This window comes from Mus caroli, unplaced genomic scaffold (genome assembly GCF_978045245.1).
Source record: "Mus caroli unplaced genomic scaffold, Mus_caroli_1 scaffold_8, whole genome shotgun sequence".
Classification (NCBI taxonomy): domain Eukaryota; kingdom Metazoa; phylum Chordata; class Mammalia; order Rodentia; family Muridae; genus Mus; species Mus caroli.
This window is the reverse complement of record NW_028227263.1, coordinates 43,760,167-43,779,206: the sequence shown is the minus strand read 5'-3', so window position 1 is coordinate 43,779,206 and position 19,040 is coordinate 43,760,167. Positions and strand designations below refer to the sequence as shown.

At 40.0% G+C, this 19,040-nt stretch overlaps 1 protein-coding gene across 1 annotated transcript; it reads right to left on the bottom strand.

Moving 5' to 3' along the window:
• Nucleotides 1–16,929: 16,929 nt before the first annotated feature.
• LOC110299381 (olfactory receptor 52M1-like) lies at nt 16,930–17,889 on the bottom strand. Its single transcript, XM_021169052.2, has one exon. The coding sequence runs from the start codon at nt 17,887–17,889 to the stop codon at nt 16,930–16,932; it is 960 nt and encodes a 319-aa protein (XP_021024711.2).
• Nucleotides 17,890–19,040: the final 1,151 nt, after the last annotated feature.

Here is a 19,040-nt window from a genome sequence, read left to right as displayed (position 1 = left end):
CTTCTCCATTGGGAGCCCTGTGATACATCCAATAGCTGACTGTGAACATCCACTCCTGTGTTTGCTAGGCCCCGGCATCGTCTCACAAGAGACAGCTATATTTGGGTCCTTTCAGCAAAATCTTGCTAGTGTATGCAATGGTGTCAGCGTTTAGAAGCTGATTATGGGATGGATCCCTGGATACGGCAGTCTCTAAATGGTCCATCCTTTCATCACAGCTATGAACTTTGTCTCTGTAATTCCTTCCCTGGGTGTTTTGTTCCCAATTCTAAGTAGGTGCACAGTGTCCACACTTTGGTCTTCCTTCTTCTTGAGTTTCATGCGTTTATCAAATTGTATCTTATATCTTGGGTATCCTAAGTTTTGGGCTAATATCCACTTATCAGTGAATACATATTGTGTGAGTTCTTTTGTGATTGTGTTATTTCACTCAAGATGATGCCCTCCAGGTCCATCCATTTGGCTAGGAATTTCATAAATTCATTCTTTTTAATGGCTGAGTAGTACTCCATTGTGTAAATGTACCATAATTTCTGTATCCATTCCTCTGTTGAGGGACATCTGGGTTCTTTCCAGCTTCTGGCTATTATAAATAGGGCTGCTATGAACATAGTGGAGCATGTGTCCTTTTTACCGGTTGGGACATCTTCTGGATATATGCCCAGGAGAGGTATTGCTGGATCATCCGGTAGTACTATGTCCAATTTTCTGAGGAACCGCCAGACTGATTTCCAGAGTGGTTGTACAAGCTTGCAATCCCACCAACAATGGAGGAGTGTTCCTCTTTCTCCACATCCTCGCCAGCATCTGCTGTCACCTGAATTTTTGATCTTAGCCATTCTGACTGGTGTGAGGTGGAATCTCAGGGTTGTTTTGATTTGCATTTCCCTGATGATTAAGGATGTTGAACATTTTTTCAGGTGTTTCTCTGCCATTCGGTATTCCTCAGGTGAGAATTCTTTGTTCAGTTCTGAGCCCCATTTTTTAATGGGGTTATTTGACTTTCTGGAGTCCACCTTCTTGAGTTCTTTATATATATTGGATATTAGTCCCTTATCTGATTTAGGATAGGTGAAGATCCTTTCCCAATCTGTTGGTGGTTTTTTTGTCTTATTGATGGTGTCTTTAGCCTTGCAGAAGCTTTGTAGTTTCATGAGGTCCCACTTGTCAATTCTCGATCTTACAGCATATTTTGGAATTCTTATTCCTGCCTTCAGTAACGTGACAGAGTCCTGGACTATGAACTCCTTCAGTCTTCAGAGAGTGACAATGATGTTCTTAAGCTCCCTTGCTCATGAGAAGCTGAGGGTCTGATTTCTAGCCTGGTACATGGAATGCGAAGCTGTATGTAATCTATCAACTTAGGACCTGGATAAGCATCAGCAGTATACCAATGAAGGAATCGTCACCACTCACTCACAGCTGGGGTCCAGATTCAGACAGAACTCTCCGACTGTTGGGGTTTCTAATGTTCCAGGACTACAGGTTCCTCTAGACAGCCTTGCTCACTAGATGGCTTTTTAAAAAAACCTTACTCAGCCTGTATATTTTTTGACTTCCTTTCACTTCAGTGTCTTTACAGCCAGCTTTTTAAAAAAATGGATATTTTATTTATTTATATTTCAAATGTTATCCTCTTTTCTGGTTTTCCCCTGAACCCCCATCCCATCCCCCCTCTGCTTCTATGAGGGTGTTCCTCTACACACCTATCCACTCCCACCTCCCTGTCCTGGCATTCCCCTACACTGGGGCATAGAGCCTTCACAGGACCAAGGGCCTCTCCTCCCACTGATGCCTGGCAAGGCCATCCTCAGCTTTTCTCATTAAACACTCTGAATAGCATGTGACATATCTTCTGATTTTTCCTTATGTTATATGGCTCTTTCTTTGTATATAAGCAAAAAAGCTTTATGTTTCTATAAGAATGTCTATCTATCTATCTATCTATCTATCTATCTATCTATCTATCTATTCAGACAAGAGTGTATAGGGTATTGGTTCTCAATTTGTGGTTTGTGACCCCTTTTAGAGTCACCAGATATCCTGCATTTCAGATATTTACAGTACAATTCATAATAGTAGAAAAATCACAGTTATGAAGTAGCAATGAAATACCTTTATGGCTGAGGGTCACCACAACTGAGGCACTATTATAAAGCATCACAGCATTAGGAAGTTCCTGGTCTAGGGGCTTGGAACACATGCATCTTAAAGTTGGGATGCTGGATTTATAGAGAAGTCCTAGGATGATAAAGAAATGATAATTGCTATAGATTCTGTTCTTTGTGCTCCCCTGCCCCACTTTGATCCCAGACTTTAGTGTATGAGAGAAGAATGCGAATGCTGAAACATAGAAGAGAGGAATATCAAGCTGTCCTTTCTTTTGTCTCATGCAAACTTGCTGACTAATTTTCTTACTTTTAATCCTGACGACACACATAGACCATCTCAGGCAAGCCCTAATACATGTCTCCACAAATGTACCATATCTGTCTTATTTTACAACTCTTTGTTTCCTCAGGCCGTTACTTAGGAATTATATATGCTTTTCTGTAGGGAGTTAGATATTACACTTACTTCAAAAGTAATAAAAACTTTTTAATTGTTTGTTCTGAGTATGATGGAGTATAAAGGAAGTTTTAAAACAGCATTAAATACTGACATATAAACAGAGTAGCATGAAACAAAAGAAATGCCTCTTAAAAAGAATGTCTTATGTGTGTATGTACATGTCTATGTGTGGGTCTTTTCATGTATGAGTGCAGGTGTCTTCTGAGGCCAGAAGAGGGCATCAGATTACTCAAACTGGGTTAATGGGTGATTGTGAGCTGTCTGACAGGGGTGCCCAGAACTAGATTGAGGTCCTCTGCAAGGACAGAATGTGCTCTTAACCACAGAATTATCTTTCCAGCCCCAAGAAATTACTTTTAACAAGATCTGTGATTATTCTTCTGTTGGTTTATACAAGTAAGCCCATCATTCTATAGGCTAGATTTACCCCCAACAAAGAGAGAAGAATTTTGCTTATAGCACAAGTCCAGTAATGTAAGCATCCCTATCCTGGAAACACCTCTCTCATCATCATGATGAGGGCTTGTCACAAAATCATAAAAGGAATATTCTGCATTAGCTTCTTGGTGCTGAACCAGAAAGCATAAACAAGGAAAACATCAGATTAAGGCACATATATATTCACCCTCAAAGAATATAAGGTAAGATTAGTAAAAAGAAAATGGTGAAGTCTTGGCTTGGCTACATATTTCCAATCACTGGATAACTGGGACATTCCAACCATGTGTCTTCAACTATGACACATAGGCAGGTGCTACTCATGATGTAGTTGCGGTTGTGCTTAACTCAAGGTTATTGTCCTGTGTGGTGGTTTGAATATGCTTGGCCCAGGGAGTGGCAATTTTAGGAAGTGTGGCCTTGTTGGAGGAAGTATGTCACTGTTGGGATGGTTTTGTAGACCTTCCTCCTTACTGCTTGGAAACAGCGGTCTTCTCCTGGTTCCTTTTGGAACAAGATGTAGAATTCTCAGCTCCCCTTTTCCAGCACCACACCTGCCTGGGTGCTGTCATGCTTCCTGCCTTGATGATAATGGACTGAACCTGTGAACTTGTAAGCCAGTCCCAGTTAAATGTTGTCCTTTATAAGAGTTTCCTTGGTCATGGTGTCTCTTCACAGCAACAGAAATCCTAACTAAGACATGCTACCTAGTAACTCCCCTGGAACCTTGTACCCTTGCTGCTGCTCAGGTAGACGTCTTGGCATTGTTGTGGAATCCTCTTTTTCTCACATCAGTTTCTATTTCTTTCTTGATCCATTGATAATCTTGTCACCTGTGCAAACTCCAGTGATTTCTCACTACCTTCCTTGTTACCACCTAGCTTCAGAGACACCATACTCTAATGGAATGCAATAGACTCTCTTCCTTCATGGTGATGAGTGTTAAACCAAAGGGATTTCATGTTATACAAAGCTCAACCACTGTATCTGTGGCCCTTAAACACATTCTTAAATTATCTGACTTCATTTACCCTACCTTCAAAATAGACTTTAAACCAAAACTTGTTAGAGGAGTTAAGAAGTGAGTATGTTCATTTAATGAGTATATTACTTCATACTCATTAAACGAACAAGCCATCAAGAGGGCACTGCAATTCCAAAATATACATGCCAAGCATAGGAGCACCCAATTTTATAAAAGAAAACAAGTATATGCAAAACCATAGATTAACTATAACACCCTACTTTCACCAGTATAACAGTCATCTGGGCAAAAACTAAGTAGGGAAAGACTGGAGTAGAAATACATTATAAATCAGGCAGACCTAACAGACACCTACAGAACTTTCCATTAACACATGGAAGATACACACTCCCTGCTCCCCAACCCACCCACTCCCACTTCCTGGCCCTGGCATTCCCCTGTACCAGGGAATATAATCTTCTCAAGACCAAGGTCTTCTCCTCCCAATGATGGCTGATTAGGCCATCCTCTACTACATATGCAGCTAGAGACATGAGCTCTGGGATGGGGGGGACTGGTTAGTTCATATTGTTGTTCCTCCTATAGTGTTGCAGACTCCTTCAGCTCCTTGGGTACTTTCTCTAGCTCCTCCATTGGGGGCCCTGTGTTCCATCCAATAGCTGACTGTGAGCATCCACTTCTGTATTTTCCAGGCACTGGCATAGCCTCACAAGAGACAGCTATATCAGGGTTCTGTCAGAAAAATCTTGCTTGAATATGCAATAGTGCCTACGTTTGGTGACTGTTTATGGGATGGATACCTGGGTGGGGCAGACTCTGGATGGTCCATCCTTCCATCTCAGCTTCAAACTTTGTCTCTGTAACTCCCTCTATGAGTATTTTGTTCCACATTCCAAGGAGGAACGAAGTATCAACACTTTGGTTTTTCTTCTTTTTGAGTTTCATGTGTTTTGCAAATTGTTTTTTTTTTTTAATTTTTTTTTTGATTTTTAATATTTTTATTACATATTTTCCTCAATTACATTTCCAATGCTATCCCAAAAGTCCCCCATAGCGCCCCCCACTTCCCTACCCACCCATTCCCATTCTTTTGGCCCTGGCATTCCCCTATATTGGGGCATATAAAGTTTGCAAGTCCAATGGGCCTCTCTTTCCATTGATGGCCGACTAGGCCATCTTTCGATACATATGCAGCTAGAGACAAGAGCTCCGGGGTTCTGGTTAGTACATCATGTTGTTCCAACAATAGGGTTGCAGATCCCTTTAGCTCCTTGGGTACTTTCTCTAGCTTCTCCATTGGGAGCCCTGTGATACATCCAATAGCTGACTGTGAACATCCACTCCTGTGTTTGCTAGGCCCCGGCATCGTCTCACAAGAGACAGCTATATTTGGGTCCTTTCAGCAAAATCTTGCTAGTGTATGCAATGGTGTCAGCGTTTAGAAGCTGATTATGGGATGGATCCCTGGATACGGCAGTCTCTAAATGGTCCATCCTTTCATCACAGCTATGAACTTTGTCTCTGTAACTCCTTCCCTGGGTGTTTTATTCCCAATTCTAAGAAGGTGCACAGTGTCCACACTTTGGTCTTCCTTCTTCTTGAGTTTCATGCGTTTATCAAATTGTATCTTATATCTTGGGTATCCTAAGTTTTGGGCTAATATCCACTTATCAATGAATACATATTGTGTGAGTTCTTTTGTGATTGTGTTACTTCACTCAAGATGATGCCCTCCAGGTCCATCCATTTGGCTAGGAATTTCATAAATTCATTCTTTTTAATAGCTGAGTAGTACTCCATTGTGTAAATGTACCATAATTTCTGTATCCATTCCTCTGTTGAGGGACATCTGGGTTCTTTCCAGCTTCTGGCTATTATAAATAGGGCTGCTATGAACATAGTGGAGCATGTGTCCTTTTTACCGGTTGGGACATCTTCTGGATATATGCCCAGGAGAGGTATTGCTGGATCCTCTGGTAGTACTATGTCCAATTTTCTGAGGAACCGCCAGACTGATTTCCAGAGTGGTTGTACAAGCTTGCAATCCCACCAACAATGGAGGAGTGTTCCTCTTTCTCCACATCCTCGCCAGCATCTGCTGTCACCTGAATTTTTGATCTTAGCCATTCTGACTGGTGTGAGGTGGAATCTCAGGGTTGTTTTGATTTGCATTTCCCTGATGATTAAGGATGTTGAACATTTTTTCAGGTGTTTCTCTGCCATTCGGTATTCCTCAGGTGAGAATTCTTTGTTCAGTTCTGAGCCCCATTTTTTAATGGGGTTATTTGACTTTCTGGAGTCCACCTTCTTGAGTTCTTTATATATATTGGATATTAGTCCCTTATCTGATTTAGGATAGGTGAAGATCCTTTCCCAATCTGTTGGTGGTTTTTTTGTCTTATTGATGGTGTCTTTAGCCTTGCAGAAGCTTTGTAGTTTCATGAGGTCCCACTTGTCAATTCTCGATCTTACAGCACAAGCCATTACTCTTCTATTCAGGAATTTTTCCCCTGTGCCCATATCTTCAAGGCTTTTCCCCACTTTCTCCTCTATAAGTTTCAGTGTCTCTGGTTTTATGTGAAGTTCCTTGATCCACTTAGACTTGACCTTAGTACAAGGAGATAGGAATGGATCGATTCGCATTCTTCTACATGTTAACAACCAGTTGTGCCAGCACCATTTGTTGAAAATGCTGTCTTTCTTCCACTGGATGTTTTTAGCTCCCTTGTCGAAGATCAAGTGACCGTAGGTGTGTGGGTTCATTTCTGGGTCTTCAATTCTATTCCATTGGTCTATTTGTCTGTCACTATACCAGTACCATGCAGTTTTTATCACAATTGCTCTGTAGTAGAGCTTTAGGTCCGGCATGGTGATTCCACCAGAGGTTCTTTTATCCTTGAGAAGAGTTTTTGCTATCCTAGGTTTTTTGTTATTCCAGATGAATTTGCAGATTGCACTTTCTAATTCATTGAAGAATTGATTTGGAATTTTGATGGGGATTGCATTGAATCTGTAGATTGCTTTTGGCAAGATAGCCATTTTTACAATGTTGATCCTGCCAATCCATGAGCATGGGAGATCTTTCCATCTTCTGAGATCTTCTATAATTTCTTTCTTCAGAGACTTGAAGTTTTTATCATACAGATCTTTCACTTCCTTAGTTAGAGTCACGCCAAGATATTTTATATTATTTGTGACTATTGAGAAGGGTGTTGTTTCCCTAATTTCTTTCTCAGCCTGTTTATTCTTTGTGTAGAGAAAGGCCATTGATTTGTTTGAGTTAATTTTATATCCAGCTACTTCACCGAAGCTGTTTATCAGGCTTAGGAGTTCTCTGGTGGAATTTTTAGGGTCACTTATATATACTATCATATCATCTGCAAAAAGTGATATTTTGACTTCATCTTTTCCAATTTGTATCCCTTTGATCTCCTTTTGTTGTCGAATTGCTCTGGCTAGGACTTCAAGTACAATGTTGAATAGGTATGGAGAAAGTGGACAGCCTTGTCTAGTCCCTGATTTTAGAGGGATTGCTTCAAGCTTCTCACCATTTACTTTGATGTTGGCTACTGGTTTGCTGTAGATTGCTTTTATTATGTTTAGGTATTGGCTTTGAATTCTTTCCAAGACTTTTATCATGAATGGGTGTTGGAGTTTGTCAAATGCTTTCTCAGCATCTAATGAGATGATCATGTGGTTTTTGTCTTTGAGTTTGTTTATATAGTGGATTGCATTGGTGGATTTCCATATATTAAGCCATCCCTGCATCCCTGGGATGAAGTCTACTTGATCATGATGGATGATTGTTTTGCTGTGTTCTTGTATTCAGTTTGTGAGAATTTTATTGAGTATTTTTGCATTGATATTCATAAGGGAAATTGGTCTGAAGTTCTCTTTCTTTGTTGGGTCTTTATGTGGTTTAGGTATCAGAGTAATTGTGGCTTCATAGAATGAATTGGGTAGAGTACTTTTGTTTCTATTTTGTGGAATAGTTTGAGGAGAATTGGAATTAGGTCTTCTTTGAAGGTCTGATAGAACTGTGCACTAAACCCATCTGGTCCAGGGCTTTTTTTGGCTGGAAGACTATTAATGACTGCTTCTATTTCTTTAGGGGAAATGGGACTGTTTAGATGGTTATTCTGATCCATGATTTAACTTTGGTCCCTGGTATCTGTCTAAGAAATTGTCCATTTCATTCAGGTTTTCCAGTTTTGTTGAGTATAGCCTTTTGTAGTACTATCTGATAATGTTTTGGATTTCCTAAGTTTCTGTTGTTTTGTCTCCTTTTATTATGATTTTGTTAATTAGGGTACTGTTTTTATTTCTGATTTTGTTAATTAGGATACTGTCCCTGTGCCCTCTAGTCAGTCTGGCTAAGGGTTTATCTATCTTGTTGATTTTCTCAAAGAACCAGCTCCTAGTTTGTTTGACTCTTTGTATAGTTCTTTTTGTTTCCAGTTGATTGATTTCAGCCCTGAGTTTGATTATTTCCTGCTGTCTACTCCTCTTGGGTGAATTTGCCTCCTTTTGTTCTAGCACTTTTAGGTATGCTGTCGAGCTGCTAATGTATGTTCTCTCTAGTTTCTTTTTGGTGGTACTCAGAGCTATGAGTTTTCCTCTTAGGACTGCTTTCATTGTGTCCCATAAGTTTGGGTGTGTTGTGGCTTCATTTTCATTAAACTCTAAAAAGTCTTTAATTTCTTTCTTTATTTCTTCCTTGACCAAGTTATCATTGAGTAGAGTGTTGTTCAGCTTCCACATAAATGTTGGCTTTCTATTATTTATGTTGTTATTGAAGATCAGCCTTAGTCCATGGTGATCAGATAGGATGTATGGGACAATTTCAATATTTTTGTATCTGTTAAGGCCTATTTTGTGACCAATTATATGGTCAATTTTGGAGAAGGTACCATGAGGTGCTGAGAAGAAGGTATATCCCTTTGTTTTAGAATAAAATGTTCTGTAGATATCTGTTAAATCCATTTGTTTCATAACTTCTGTTAGTTTCAATGTGTCTCTGTTTAGTTTCTGTTTCCAGGATCTGTCTATTGATGAGAGTGGGGTGTTGAAGTCTCCTACTATTATTGTGTGAGGTGTTATGTGTTTGAGCTTTACTAGAGTTTTCTTAATGAATGTGGCTGCCCTTGCATTTGGATCATAGATATTCAGAATTGAGAGTTCATCTTGGAAGATTTTTACATTTGATGAGTATGAAGTGCCCCTCTTTGTCTTTTTTGATAACTTTTGGTTGGAAGTTGATTTTATTTGATATTAGAAAGACTACTTCAGCTTGTTTCTTCAGACCGTTTGCTTGGAAAATTGTTTTCTAGCCTTTTTCTCTGAGGTAGTGTCTGTCTTTATCCCTGAGGTAGGTTTCCTGTAAGCAGCAAAATGTTGGGTCCTGTTTATGTAGCCAGTCTGTTAGTCGATGTCTTTTTATTGGGGAATTGTGTCCATTGATATTAAGAGATATTAAGGGAAAGTAATTGTTGCTTCCTGATATTTTTGTTGTTAGAGTTGGGATTCTGTTCTTGTGGCTATCTTCCTCTATTTTTGTTGAAGGATTGCTTTCTTGCTTTTTCTAGGGCATAATTTCCCTCCTTGCATTGGAGTTTTTCCTTTATCATCCTTTGAAGGGCTGAATTCATGGAAAGATATTGTTATGAATTTGGTTTTGTCATGGAATACTTTGGTTTCTCCATCTATGGTAATTGAGAGTTTTGCTAGGTATAATAGTCTGGGCTGGCATTTGTATTCTCTTAGGGTCTGTAGAATATCTCTCCAGGATCTTCTGGCTTTCATAGTCTCTGGTGAGAATTCTGGTGTAATTCTAATAGGTCTGCCTTTATATGTTACTTAAACTTTTTCCCTTACTGATTTTAATATTCTATCTTTATTTAGTGCATTTGTTGTTCTGATTATTATGTGTCAGGAGAAATTTATTTTGTGGTCTAGTCTATTTGGAGTTTTGTAGGCTTCTTGTATGTTCATGGGTATCTCTTTCTTTAGGTTAGGGAAGTTTTCTTCTATAATTTTTTGACGATATTTACTGGCCCTTTTAGTTGAAAGTCTTCATTCTCAGGTATACCTAATATCCGTAGGTTTGGTCTTCTCATTGTATCCTGGATTTTCTGCATGTTTTGAGTTAGGATCTTTTTGCATTTTGCATTTTCTTTGATTGTTGTGTCCATGTTTTCTATGTAATCTTCTGCACCTGAGATTCTCTCTTTCACCTTTTGTATTCTGTTGGTGATGCTCACATCTATGGTTCTTGATTTCTTTCCTAGGATTTCTATCTCCAGAGTTTTTTCTTTTGGGTTTTCTATTTTGTTTCTACTTCTATTTTTAGATCTTGGATGGTTTTGTTCAATTCCATCACCTGTTTGGTTGTGTTTTCCTGTAATTCTTTAAGGGATTTTTGTGCTTCCTCTTTAAGGACTTCTACCTGTTTAGCAGTTTTTTTCCTGTAATTCTTTGAGAGATTTTTGTGTTTCCTCTTTAAGGGCTTCTCCCTGTTTAGCAGTGTTCTCTTGTATTTCTTTAAGTGAGTTATTAATGCCCTTCTTAAAATCCTCTACCAGTATCATGAGATATGATTTTATATAAGAATCTTCTGTTTCAGGTGTGTTGGGGTATCCAGGACTTGCTGTGGTGGGCGTACTGTGTTCTGATGATACTGAATGGTCTTGGTTTCTGTTAGTGAGATTCTTATGCTTGCCCTTTGACATCTGGTAATCTCTGGTGTTAGGTGTTCTAGCTGTCTTTGGCTGGAGCTTGTTCCCCCTTTGATTGTGTTAGCCTCTGTCAGCACTCCTGGGAGTCCATCTCTCTCCTGAGTCCCAGTGGTCAGAGCACTCTCTGCAGGCAAGCTTTCCTCTTGCAGGAAAGGTACACAGAGGTCTGGAACTCAGATCCACTTCTTGGCTGAAGATGAAGGCCTGAAAGGAGCCTGTCCAATAAGCTCTTTTGCTTCTGAGGGCAGTGTGCTCTTCTGTTGGACTGGTCTTTGAGAGATCTTAGATAGAAGATGGAGCTCTCACCTGAGTCCCGGGGTCAGAGCCCTCCCTGGAGGCTGGCTCTCCTCTGGCAAGGAAAGGTGCCCAGAGGTCTGGGTCTTAGCTCTGCCTCCTGGCTGAGGATGAAGGTCTGAAGGGACCCTGTCCAAGAAGCTCTGTTGTTTCTGCGGCCCACGTGCTCTCCTTGTCTGGACTGTTCTGTGAGAGACCAGGGATATAAGATGGTGCTCTCACCTGAGCCCCAGGCTCAGAGACCTCTCTGGAGGCTGGCTGTCCTCAGTGATCCTAAGATCTTGGGTGTGCTAGAGTGCCTGCAGCATGGAGAGTCCTCTGGGGACCTTGGGACTATCTGCTGTGTTCGAGTACAAAGTGGCATGGGGCTGGTGCCAACTGGAACGAACCCCAACTGCTAGTTGGACAGGTTTCCTATGTTCCTGTTCCTGCTGGCCTAGGCCCCTCTGGGTTGTTTTGGAACAGATGTGTTCCATTCACCAGTGATCCCAAGATCATGGGTGTACTAGGGCGCCTGTGTAAGCCCATCTTTCAGTGTTACTCTCTCTGCACTTGATTAACTTTATTCCTAAGTGAATATTATGACTTCCACTAAGTAAAAAAAATATAACCATCCATTTGATTCATACTCATGGTTAATTTCTTTACTGGAGACTTATCAAGACTCCTCTGATGTTTCTTTACATCAATTTATATAATACTACATATAGTTAAAAAATTACATGTAGAGCAATGAATCACCTTTACCTCTTAAAGTTGACTAACATATTTTATGTAATTCAATGATTTGAATCTTGTATAGTATTTTTTTTTAAAGTAATGGGTGGGCTTCATGGAGCATTTTCAGACATACCTTATTATTTGTCTTTCTTCCTCACTGCCCCCTCTGTCTTCTTTACTATTCCCCCCCCCCACAGGCCCCCTCCATTACCCTTTGTCCCCCTCCTTTAAGACTTCTTCCTTTTCTATGCTTCCTTGTTTAGTTTCTATCTGAGCACACATACACAAAAGTAAATCTAGATTTCATAGGTGAGGAAAATGTGTGGTATTTGCTATGTTGTGTGGGATGATTTGGAACTCACTACATAGTCCAAAATGACCTTAAACTTCTCATCTTTGAGGTTCAGTCTTTCTGATGCTGGTATTGTAGGCTTGTGCCACTACTAATACAACTGCTATTGGTAATTCTGGTTTTTTTTTTTTTTTTTGGATTGTTTTCAGTTATATAAAAATTGGAGATTAAAATTACATCAATTTCCATAGATTATTAAAAAAATCATAGCCCAAACTTTCCAGACAAGATAGAATTAGTTTACCATCTGGCTTATTAAAAATAAAATAATACACATACTGAATTCTAGGGAAGGAAAAAATTTTCAGTCATATAGACACTACTTCTCTTTTCAGTCCATGGTTCTAAATAGTTTATTGTCATGGTGGAAAGTGGATGTATAAAATCATACCCTGATTATATCCTGAGATTAAATACCTTTTGTGGGAAGGAATGTTGTAGAAGGGACACTTTTGGTAATGCCCTCTGAACCTCTAGGTACCTCATTAGCATGGAGAACTCTGGTTTGAGCCTACTTGACTATGGTCATGTCTCTTTTCCTATTGTCTTGGTCTGAGATGTTAGGGATGCCTAATCTATGTGTTGAAGGGCTTGGGGTGTTGCCCTTATGTGACTGATGGCCATAAATCTATGTGGGGTGTGTGTGGCTATGTGACAGAGGCCTGGTGCTGGGAGCAGGTGAAGCTCCTACTTTCCCTTCAGGGTCTCCAGGGCTTCAAGCCTTTGTTTCAACCTTACCAGGCTTTCTGTCACGGTCTACGGCTCTACATCACATGACTGGTATTATTTCATGACTATGGGAGTTGGGGCAAAAGATAAGAAGACTAGAACTCTGAACAAAAATGATCCTGTTGAAATAAAACACCGACTTTTATACAGGAGTCACTGGACCATAGAATGATGCCCAAGAATTATTTTTTTATTTAGAACTAATCTGGAGGCTATTTTTATGAAAGACTTTCCCTTTCCTTCCCTTCACTTCCCTTCTCCCTCTTCTCCTCTTCCCTTCCCTCCGCTCCCCTCATTTCCCTTCCCTTCTGTTTTTTTTCTCCCTTATGTTGGGGTTAAACTCAAAGCTCAGACTTATCTTTAATGTTAAGGGAGAAGTTATCAAATTAGACTAGAGAACAAAGACATCAAATTTCTAGCTTTTAAAATCTAAAGTCTTGATAGAGGAACACAGAACAGAGTTTTAGAACGATTTGGGCATAAGGCTGGGTTTTCTTTATGGTTTCATCAGGTTAATCACCAAGATCTTCTGTGTTGGTAGGAGAAGGGATATTTATTAGGACTATGACCCCTTTCTGTCTGACTGAACTGCTAAGATTCCTAGGGGCACAGGGTTTTGCAACCTTAGCATTTCTTCCCTGGGACTCTAGAGACAAAGTGGTTGGCTAAGCGAGCAAGAACATTGGTGCTGGCTGGTTTGTACTGAGCCTTGCAGTCAGGATGGTCTCCCACCCCCACCCCTAAATCATCCTGTCCTATCCCCCTTCTCACTGCTTCTATGAGGTTGTTCCCACTCCCGCCTCCCCGCCCAGGCATTCCCTTACACTGGGGCATCAGAAACTATGTTTTTGTACAATCAGGAGTGTGTATTTGTTACACAGGAAAATGGTGAGAGGAATTTAGCCTTTTACCACCACAAGACTAGTTAGGCAAGCATCGTCTTAGATGAGAAGCCCCAAATAGTCACAAGGTTGTACGGGGGAGCCAAAGGGAACAGAATAAATCTGGCTTTGTTGATACAGCTTTCTGTAAAGAGAAAAAAAATAGCATTAAGTACTTTCTATATCTATAAGAGAGCCTTCATTAAGAAATTCTTAACTTTTCTTTTTTGAGATTTTTCCCACAATGGGAAAATGTATAGAAACTTTGAACATCAGTTCAAAGTGGGGTGTCTTCAGTAACTCCACCCTACGACTCAGGGAGCTATGAGGAAGAGGATGTGGAAGGATTGTAAGAAACAGAGGTGATAGATGGCAATTTATTTATTTATTTATTTATTTATTTATTGCATATGAATTTTTGGCCTGGATGTTTGCCTGTATTACATGTGATGTTACCATGTGCATGTAGTACCTATGGAGATCAGAGAAGAGCATGGATCTCTTGGGACTGAAATTATAGTAAACTACCATGTGGGTGCTGGGAATTGAATCCTATCCTCTGGAAGAGCACCCAGTATTCTTTACTGCCTGAGCCATTGTTGCAGTGCTGATTAGGATAGTCTTTACCATCTTACAGGACCTATTCCTGATTTTTTTGCCTCACTGCATATTCTGTCTCAGGGGCCTTTCCTTGTACAATACAGAGTACTTGGGAAACAAGCTATTTTTTTAATAATTTTTATGCCAGGAAGCACACAAAAATTTTACAGTATATTACTTCATCCTCATGATAAACCCATAATGATCACCACTATTTTCATTTACAAGAAGAGGGACCAGGTTTTGATTGTATGTCCATATGACATACTATTCAATGTCCATTTCTACCAGTTATTATTCCACAGCCAAAGTTAAGACATTTGTGCCACATGAACCCACACAAATACCACATCAATGTCTCCTCATTCAGTCTTTTCCTAAGCAGCCTGAAAAATGTATGGTAATCTTCTATTACAATCCAGAGTGTTGGTTATGGAAAGAAACATAGTTGCACGAGGATGAGGCAACCATTGGCTGGATTAAGATATTCACCAATTAGTCAGATCTCCATGGAGAATTCTTCATTGCTCATTCTCTTGTATACTGTTGAAACAAACCCCTTCACCACAAAACATACTGCTAAGACCACGGATGACAGGAGGACTAAATGTTTGAACAGCACTAAGGCCACACTATTGCGCCTGGTGGGTGCTCTCAGGAGATGAGCCCTTGGTGGAGCAGGAGCATAAATGCAGTCACTTTTCTTATCTTTATCCTCAGCCATTCAGTTCCATATGATGATGGAGATGGGTTTGGCCTATGGGAGACTCAACAGATTATCTAGGGAGAAATGCCTAGCGTTGGATTGTGTGCAGCTATTCTGTCATAAAGTTCTTAGTATTAAGCTGTATTTCAAAAGTCCAAACTTTCCTTATGTACAGTTACAAGGTATAAGCAGAACTTATGCATTATAATAGTGGAACGAGGTCAAAATTTCCCCCAACATTCCTCCTACCATGGGGTTTGAGTGTTATAGTCCTTTATCATCTCCTATGCCTGAGAGCCTAAAATCTAAAACAGATTTCCAGCTCTGAGAAGTTAAATGCGTATTTTCTACAAGTGTCTTTTCATGTAAAAGCCAGTATATAAAACTACTTTTAGTGCTAAAATTATATATATAACTCCCTATCTTTTCTCAGTAACTTGATTCAAATTTGGCACTGTAATCAAAGACCTTGGTAGAATAGGAGAATAGCTGCCCTTTGCTGAGACAATGGATAAAGATTAATAAATGTTATCAAGCCAATCTTAATATTAGGGATAGATTAATGAAATCAAATTTGGGTCTCGTCAGGGGTCTACATAAATATTGGAGACTACATAAATATTGTGCTATTCCAAGTTTCTCATTTATTTTATTTTTAAATATACAATGAACAGAACATTCTAGTTCTGGTGTCACCATTTGTTTTCTTGAATATATTTTTCCAAAATATAAAAATGATATCTTTTAACCTAAGATCACCTATTTTGGCCTTTAAAAAAACTCATCATAATTCAGAAACTCGAATCCAAATGACTTAGAATTTGAAAGAAACTTAGAACAAAAATAGACATAACCATGATCCTGAAGCACTAGAATCAGGAGTGACTGCCTTTTCAAATGCATTACTAAAATTTTTATGTGTTTGGAACAAATTTCCCTATGTATGGAACTTTGCAATAAGTAAGCACTATAGCAAAAAGGTTAAGTCATATAGCAAAAAGTAGCAAGAAAAGTTCCCCAAAAATGACATGGAAGATTTCCAAGGTTTGTCCACCACAAGGTCTCCATTTATTCTCTTCACCTTTGACCTTTTATTACACATCCCCCTTGATGTCAATCCCATGGTTACCTCCTTTCCTTTACCACTTGTTATCTCAGTGAAGCTGCTGCCCCTCATATGTGTTTTTTTAATATTTTTTTTATTACATATTTTCCTCAATTACATTTCCAATGCTATCCAAAAAGTCCCCCATACGCCCCCCCCCACTTATTTTAGGGCTTCTGAAACAGAATCTATGCCTTTCCTGTCTCTTCTGTATTCTTCATTTGGCTCTAGGAGATGTGATATATTCCATGTCTATCTTGTCTGTTTAAATGGAGGAATGGCTTGGTTTAAAGACTTTAACTCCTATTGATGGTAAAATCTCATTTTAAGAGAGTTTAAATTGCTCATTTTGTGTTGCTTCCATTGTCAATAAATATCATTTGAATAGGAGTAATTCAGGAGAATTTAATACGTTTACCTAAGTAACAGATGTCTGAAAGTTTCCAACAAAACTTGCTGAATTATGTTTAAGAAGGTATTGGAATAGAATTCTACCATTTAGAGTTGATTGACTACCCTTGTCATAGACAAACTGGGAATCTGATGACACCAAAGTAAAGGATAGAAAGGATCTCAGGTTTTATGGGTTTATGCTTATTGCACTTAACTGCATAAATTAAATAGACCAAGGTGGGGTACAGTACAGGAGATTATGATCATATTTCCCTTTTCCACTTCAGGATCTTAGATTCACACTGACAGAAAATGCATGCTGGAACAGAATAGATGTTAGGGCTGCTTTTAAGCTCTTATCCTCACAGTTTAAGTAGGATCTGGAAGTATCATGGGCTTCCTTCCTATCGACATAGAATATTTACATGTCCTTGTGTTGAGTTCCAGACTTAATAATATGCAAAAGCCTCTCTCGGATCTGCTTGGTGCGCACAGCATAGACGACTGGGTTGAGGATGGGTGGGATGAGGAGGTAAAAGTTGGCCAAAAGAATATGGATATGCGAAGGCACATTGTGGCCGAAACGATGGGTGAGAGATGAAACAGCAATAGGAATGTAGAAGACAAGGATGGCACAGATGTGAGAACCACATGTTCCTAAAGTTTTAAACCTGGCGTCAGAGGTGGACAATCCCAACACAGCTCTGAAAATCATTATATAAGATGCAGTTATAGCTATGGAGTCTAGGATTAACACCAGAAAACCAATTCCCATTCCATACAGATTATTGACTCTTGTGTCACCACATGCCAAAGTGACCACAGCCATGTGCTCGCAGTAAGAGTGGGCAATGATTTGGGTTCGAAAAAAGGGCAGCCTTAGTCGAATTAGGAGTGGAAGAGGTCCAATGTAGAATACTCCTCGGAGAAGTGCAGCCAGCCCCAAGCGTCCCACCACTGCATGGGTAAGTACTGATGTATGGTGTAGTGGGTCACAGATGGCCACATAGCGGTCGAAAGCCATGGCAAGAAAGATGCCCGACTCAACAGTAGCAAAGCAGTGGACAAAGAACATCTGAACTAAGCAGGCGTCTAGACCAATGCTGCAGGCACCAAACCAGAAGATGGCCAATAGTTTGGGCATTGTAGAAGTTGACAGGACCAAGTCAATAACAGCCAACATACACAGGAAGAAATACATAGGCTGGTGCAGGCTGCGCTCTGTCTTAACCACTGCCAGGATGGTGATGTTCCCAACCACAGCCACCAGGTACATGGAGCCAAAGGGGATGGAGAGCCACATGTGCAGGGACTCCAATCCTGGGATGCCAGTGAGCCAGAAAGAGCTGGGTACGGAGCAGGCATTATTAGAAACGAACATGCTTGGGGGCATGGGATACACAGAGGTGCTCTCAATGCCAGGTTTCTACTCCTGTGAGAGATGATGCCCATGACAGCTCCAGAATAGATCCTCATCTTTGTTCTTGATAACTTGTGGCACCTACAACAAAGAATTTAGAAAGTCAACTTGAAAGGTCACTTAATGTTACTTTATAAGAATTATCTATGATGACACCATTGATAAACACAGAAACAGGCATGCTCATGGTTCCTACAGTTGACTTTTAAAAATATGTTGTAGGAATACCCAATATTATGCATCTCCTTGACTAAGGAAGTTTATTTTGAGGTAATTCTTCTTAAAAACAGCAACAACAACAACAACAACAACACAACAAAAAGGAAATGCAGAAATGGTTTCCAGGTAATAATTAAATGTAAATAATAAATGATGTGTTTAGCACATAGCTCTCAACCAGGCACAGAATTACAGAGTTGTAATCCTAGAATTCCTGTAGTGAGCCGGCTTTCTGACTCTCACTATGTACAATGAGACACATGCACCTGAATACACACACACACACACACAAACACACACACATACATACCACACACACACACACACACACACACACACACACACACACACACACACACACACACACACACACACACACACACACACACACATACACGACATGGGACCTAATCTCATACAGAAGAAGATCTCACATTATTTCCGGTTGCTGGATTTTATGGTTAAACAGAGTAAAGAACAGGTACAATTTCTTGAGAGTGGTTACTCTAGGGAAAGGCTACTGCTAGTATTTTTTCCTGGCAAGTATTGGGTACCACTTGTGATTTGACTGAAGAGGTCCATTTTTTTCTTAGAGTAAATTTCCTTAAGGTTTTGTACCATCTACTACTGGGGAGTCGTGAGAATGGAGTGAACTAAAGGGATAACGGACATACTCCTTGCACCAGAGTCCTTGTCTCTTGGGCATCAAAGCACCAGATTATACAGGTCTTGTCTGCTTTTTGACTTTCAGATGTATCTGCTAAAGGTCCTTATTTACCTCCTCATTGTTCAGTCTGAGAGCTCAGAACCGCATTGATGCCCTTCCCCGTCTCAGGCTTGCCCTCCTGCTCCTTCTCCTCAGATACCTGTTAGTGAATTTTCACCACACCCGT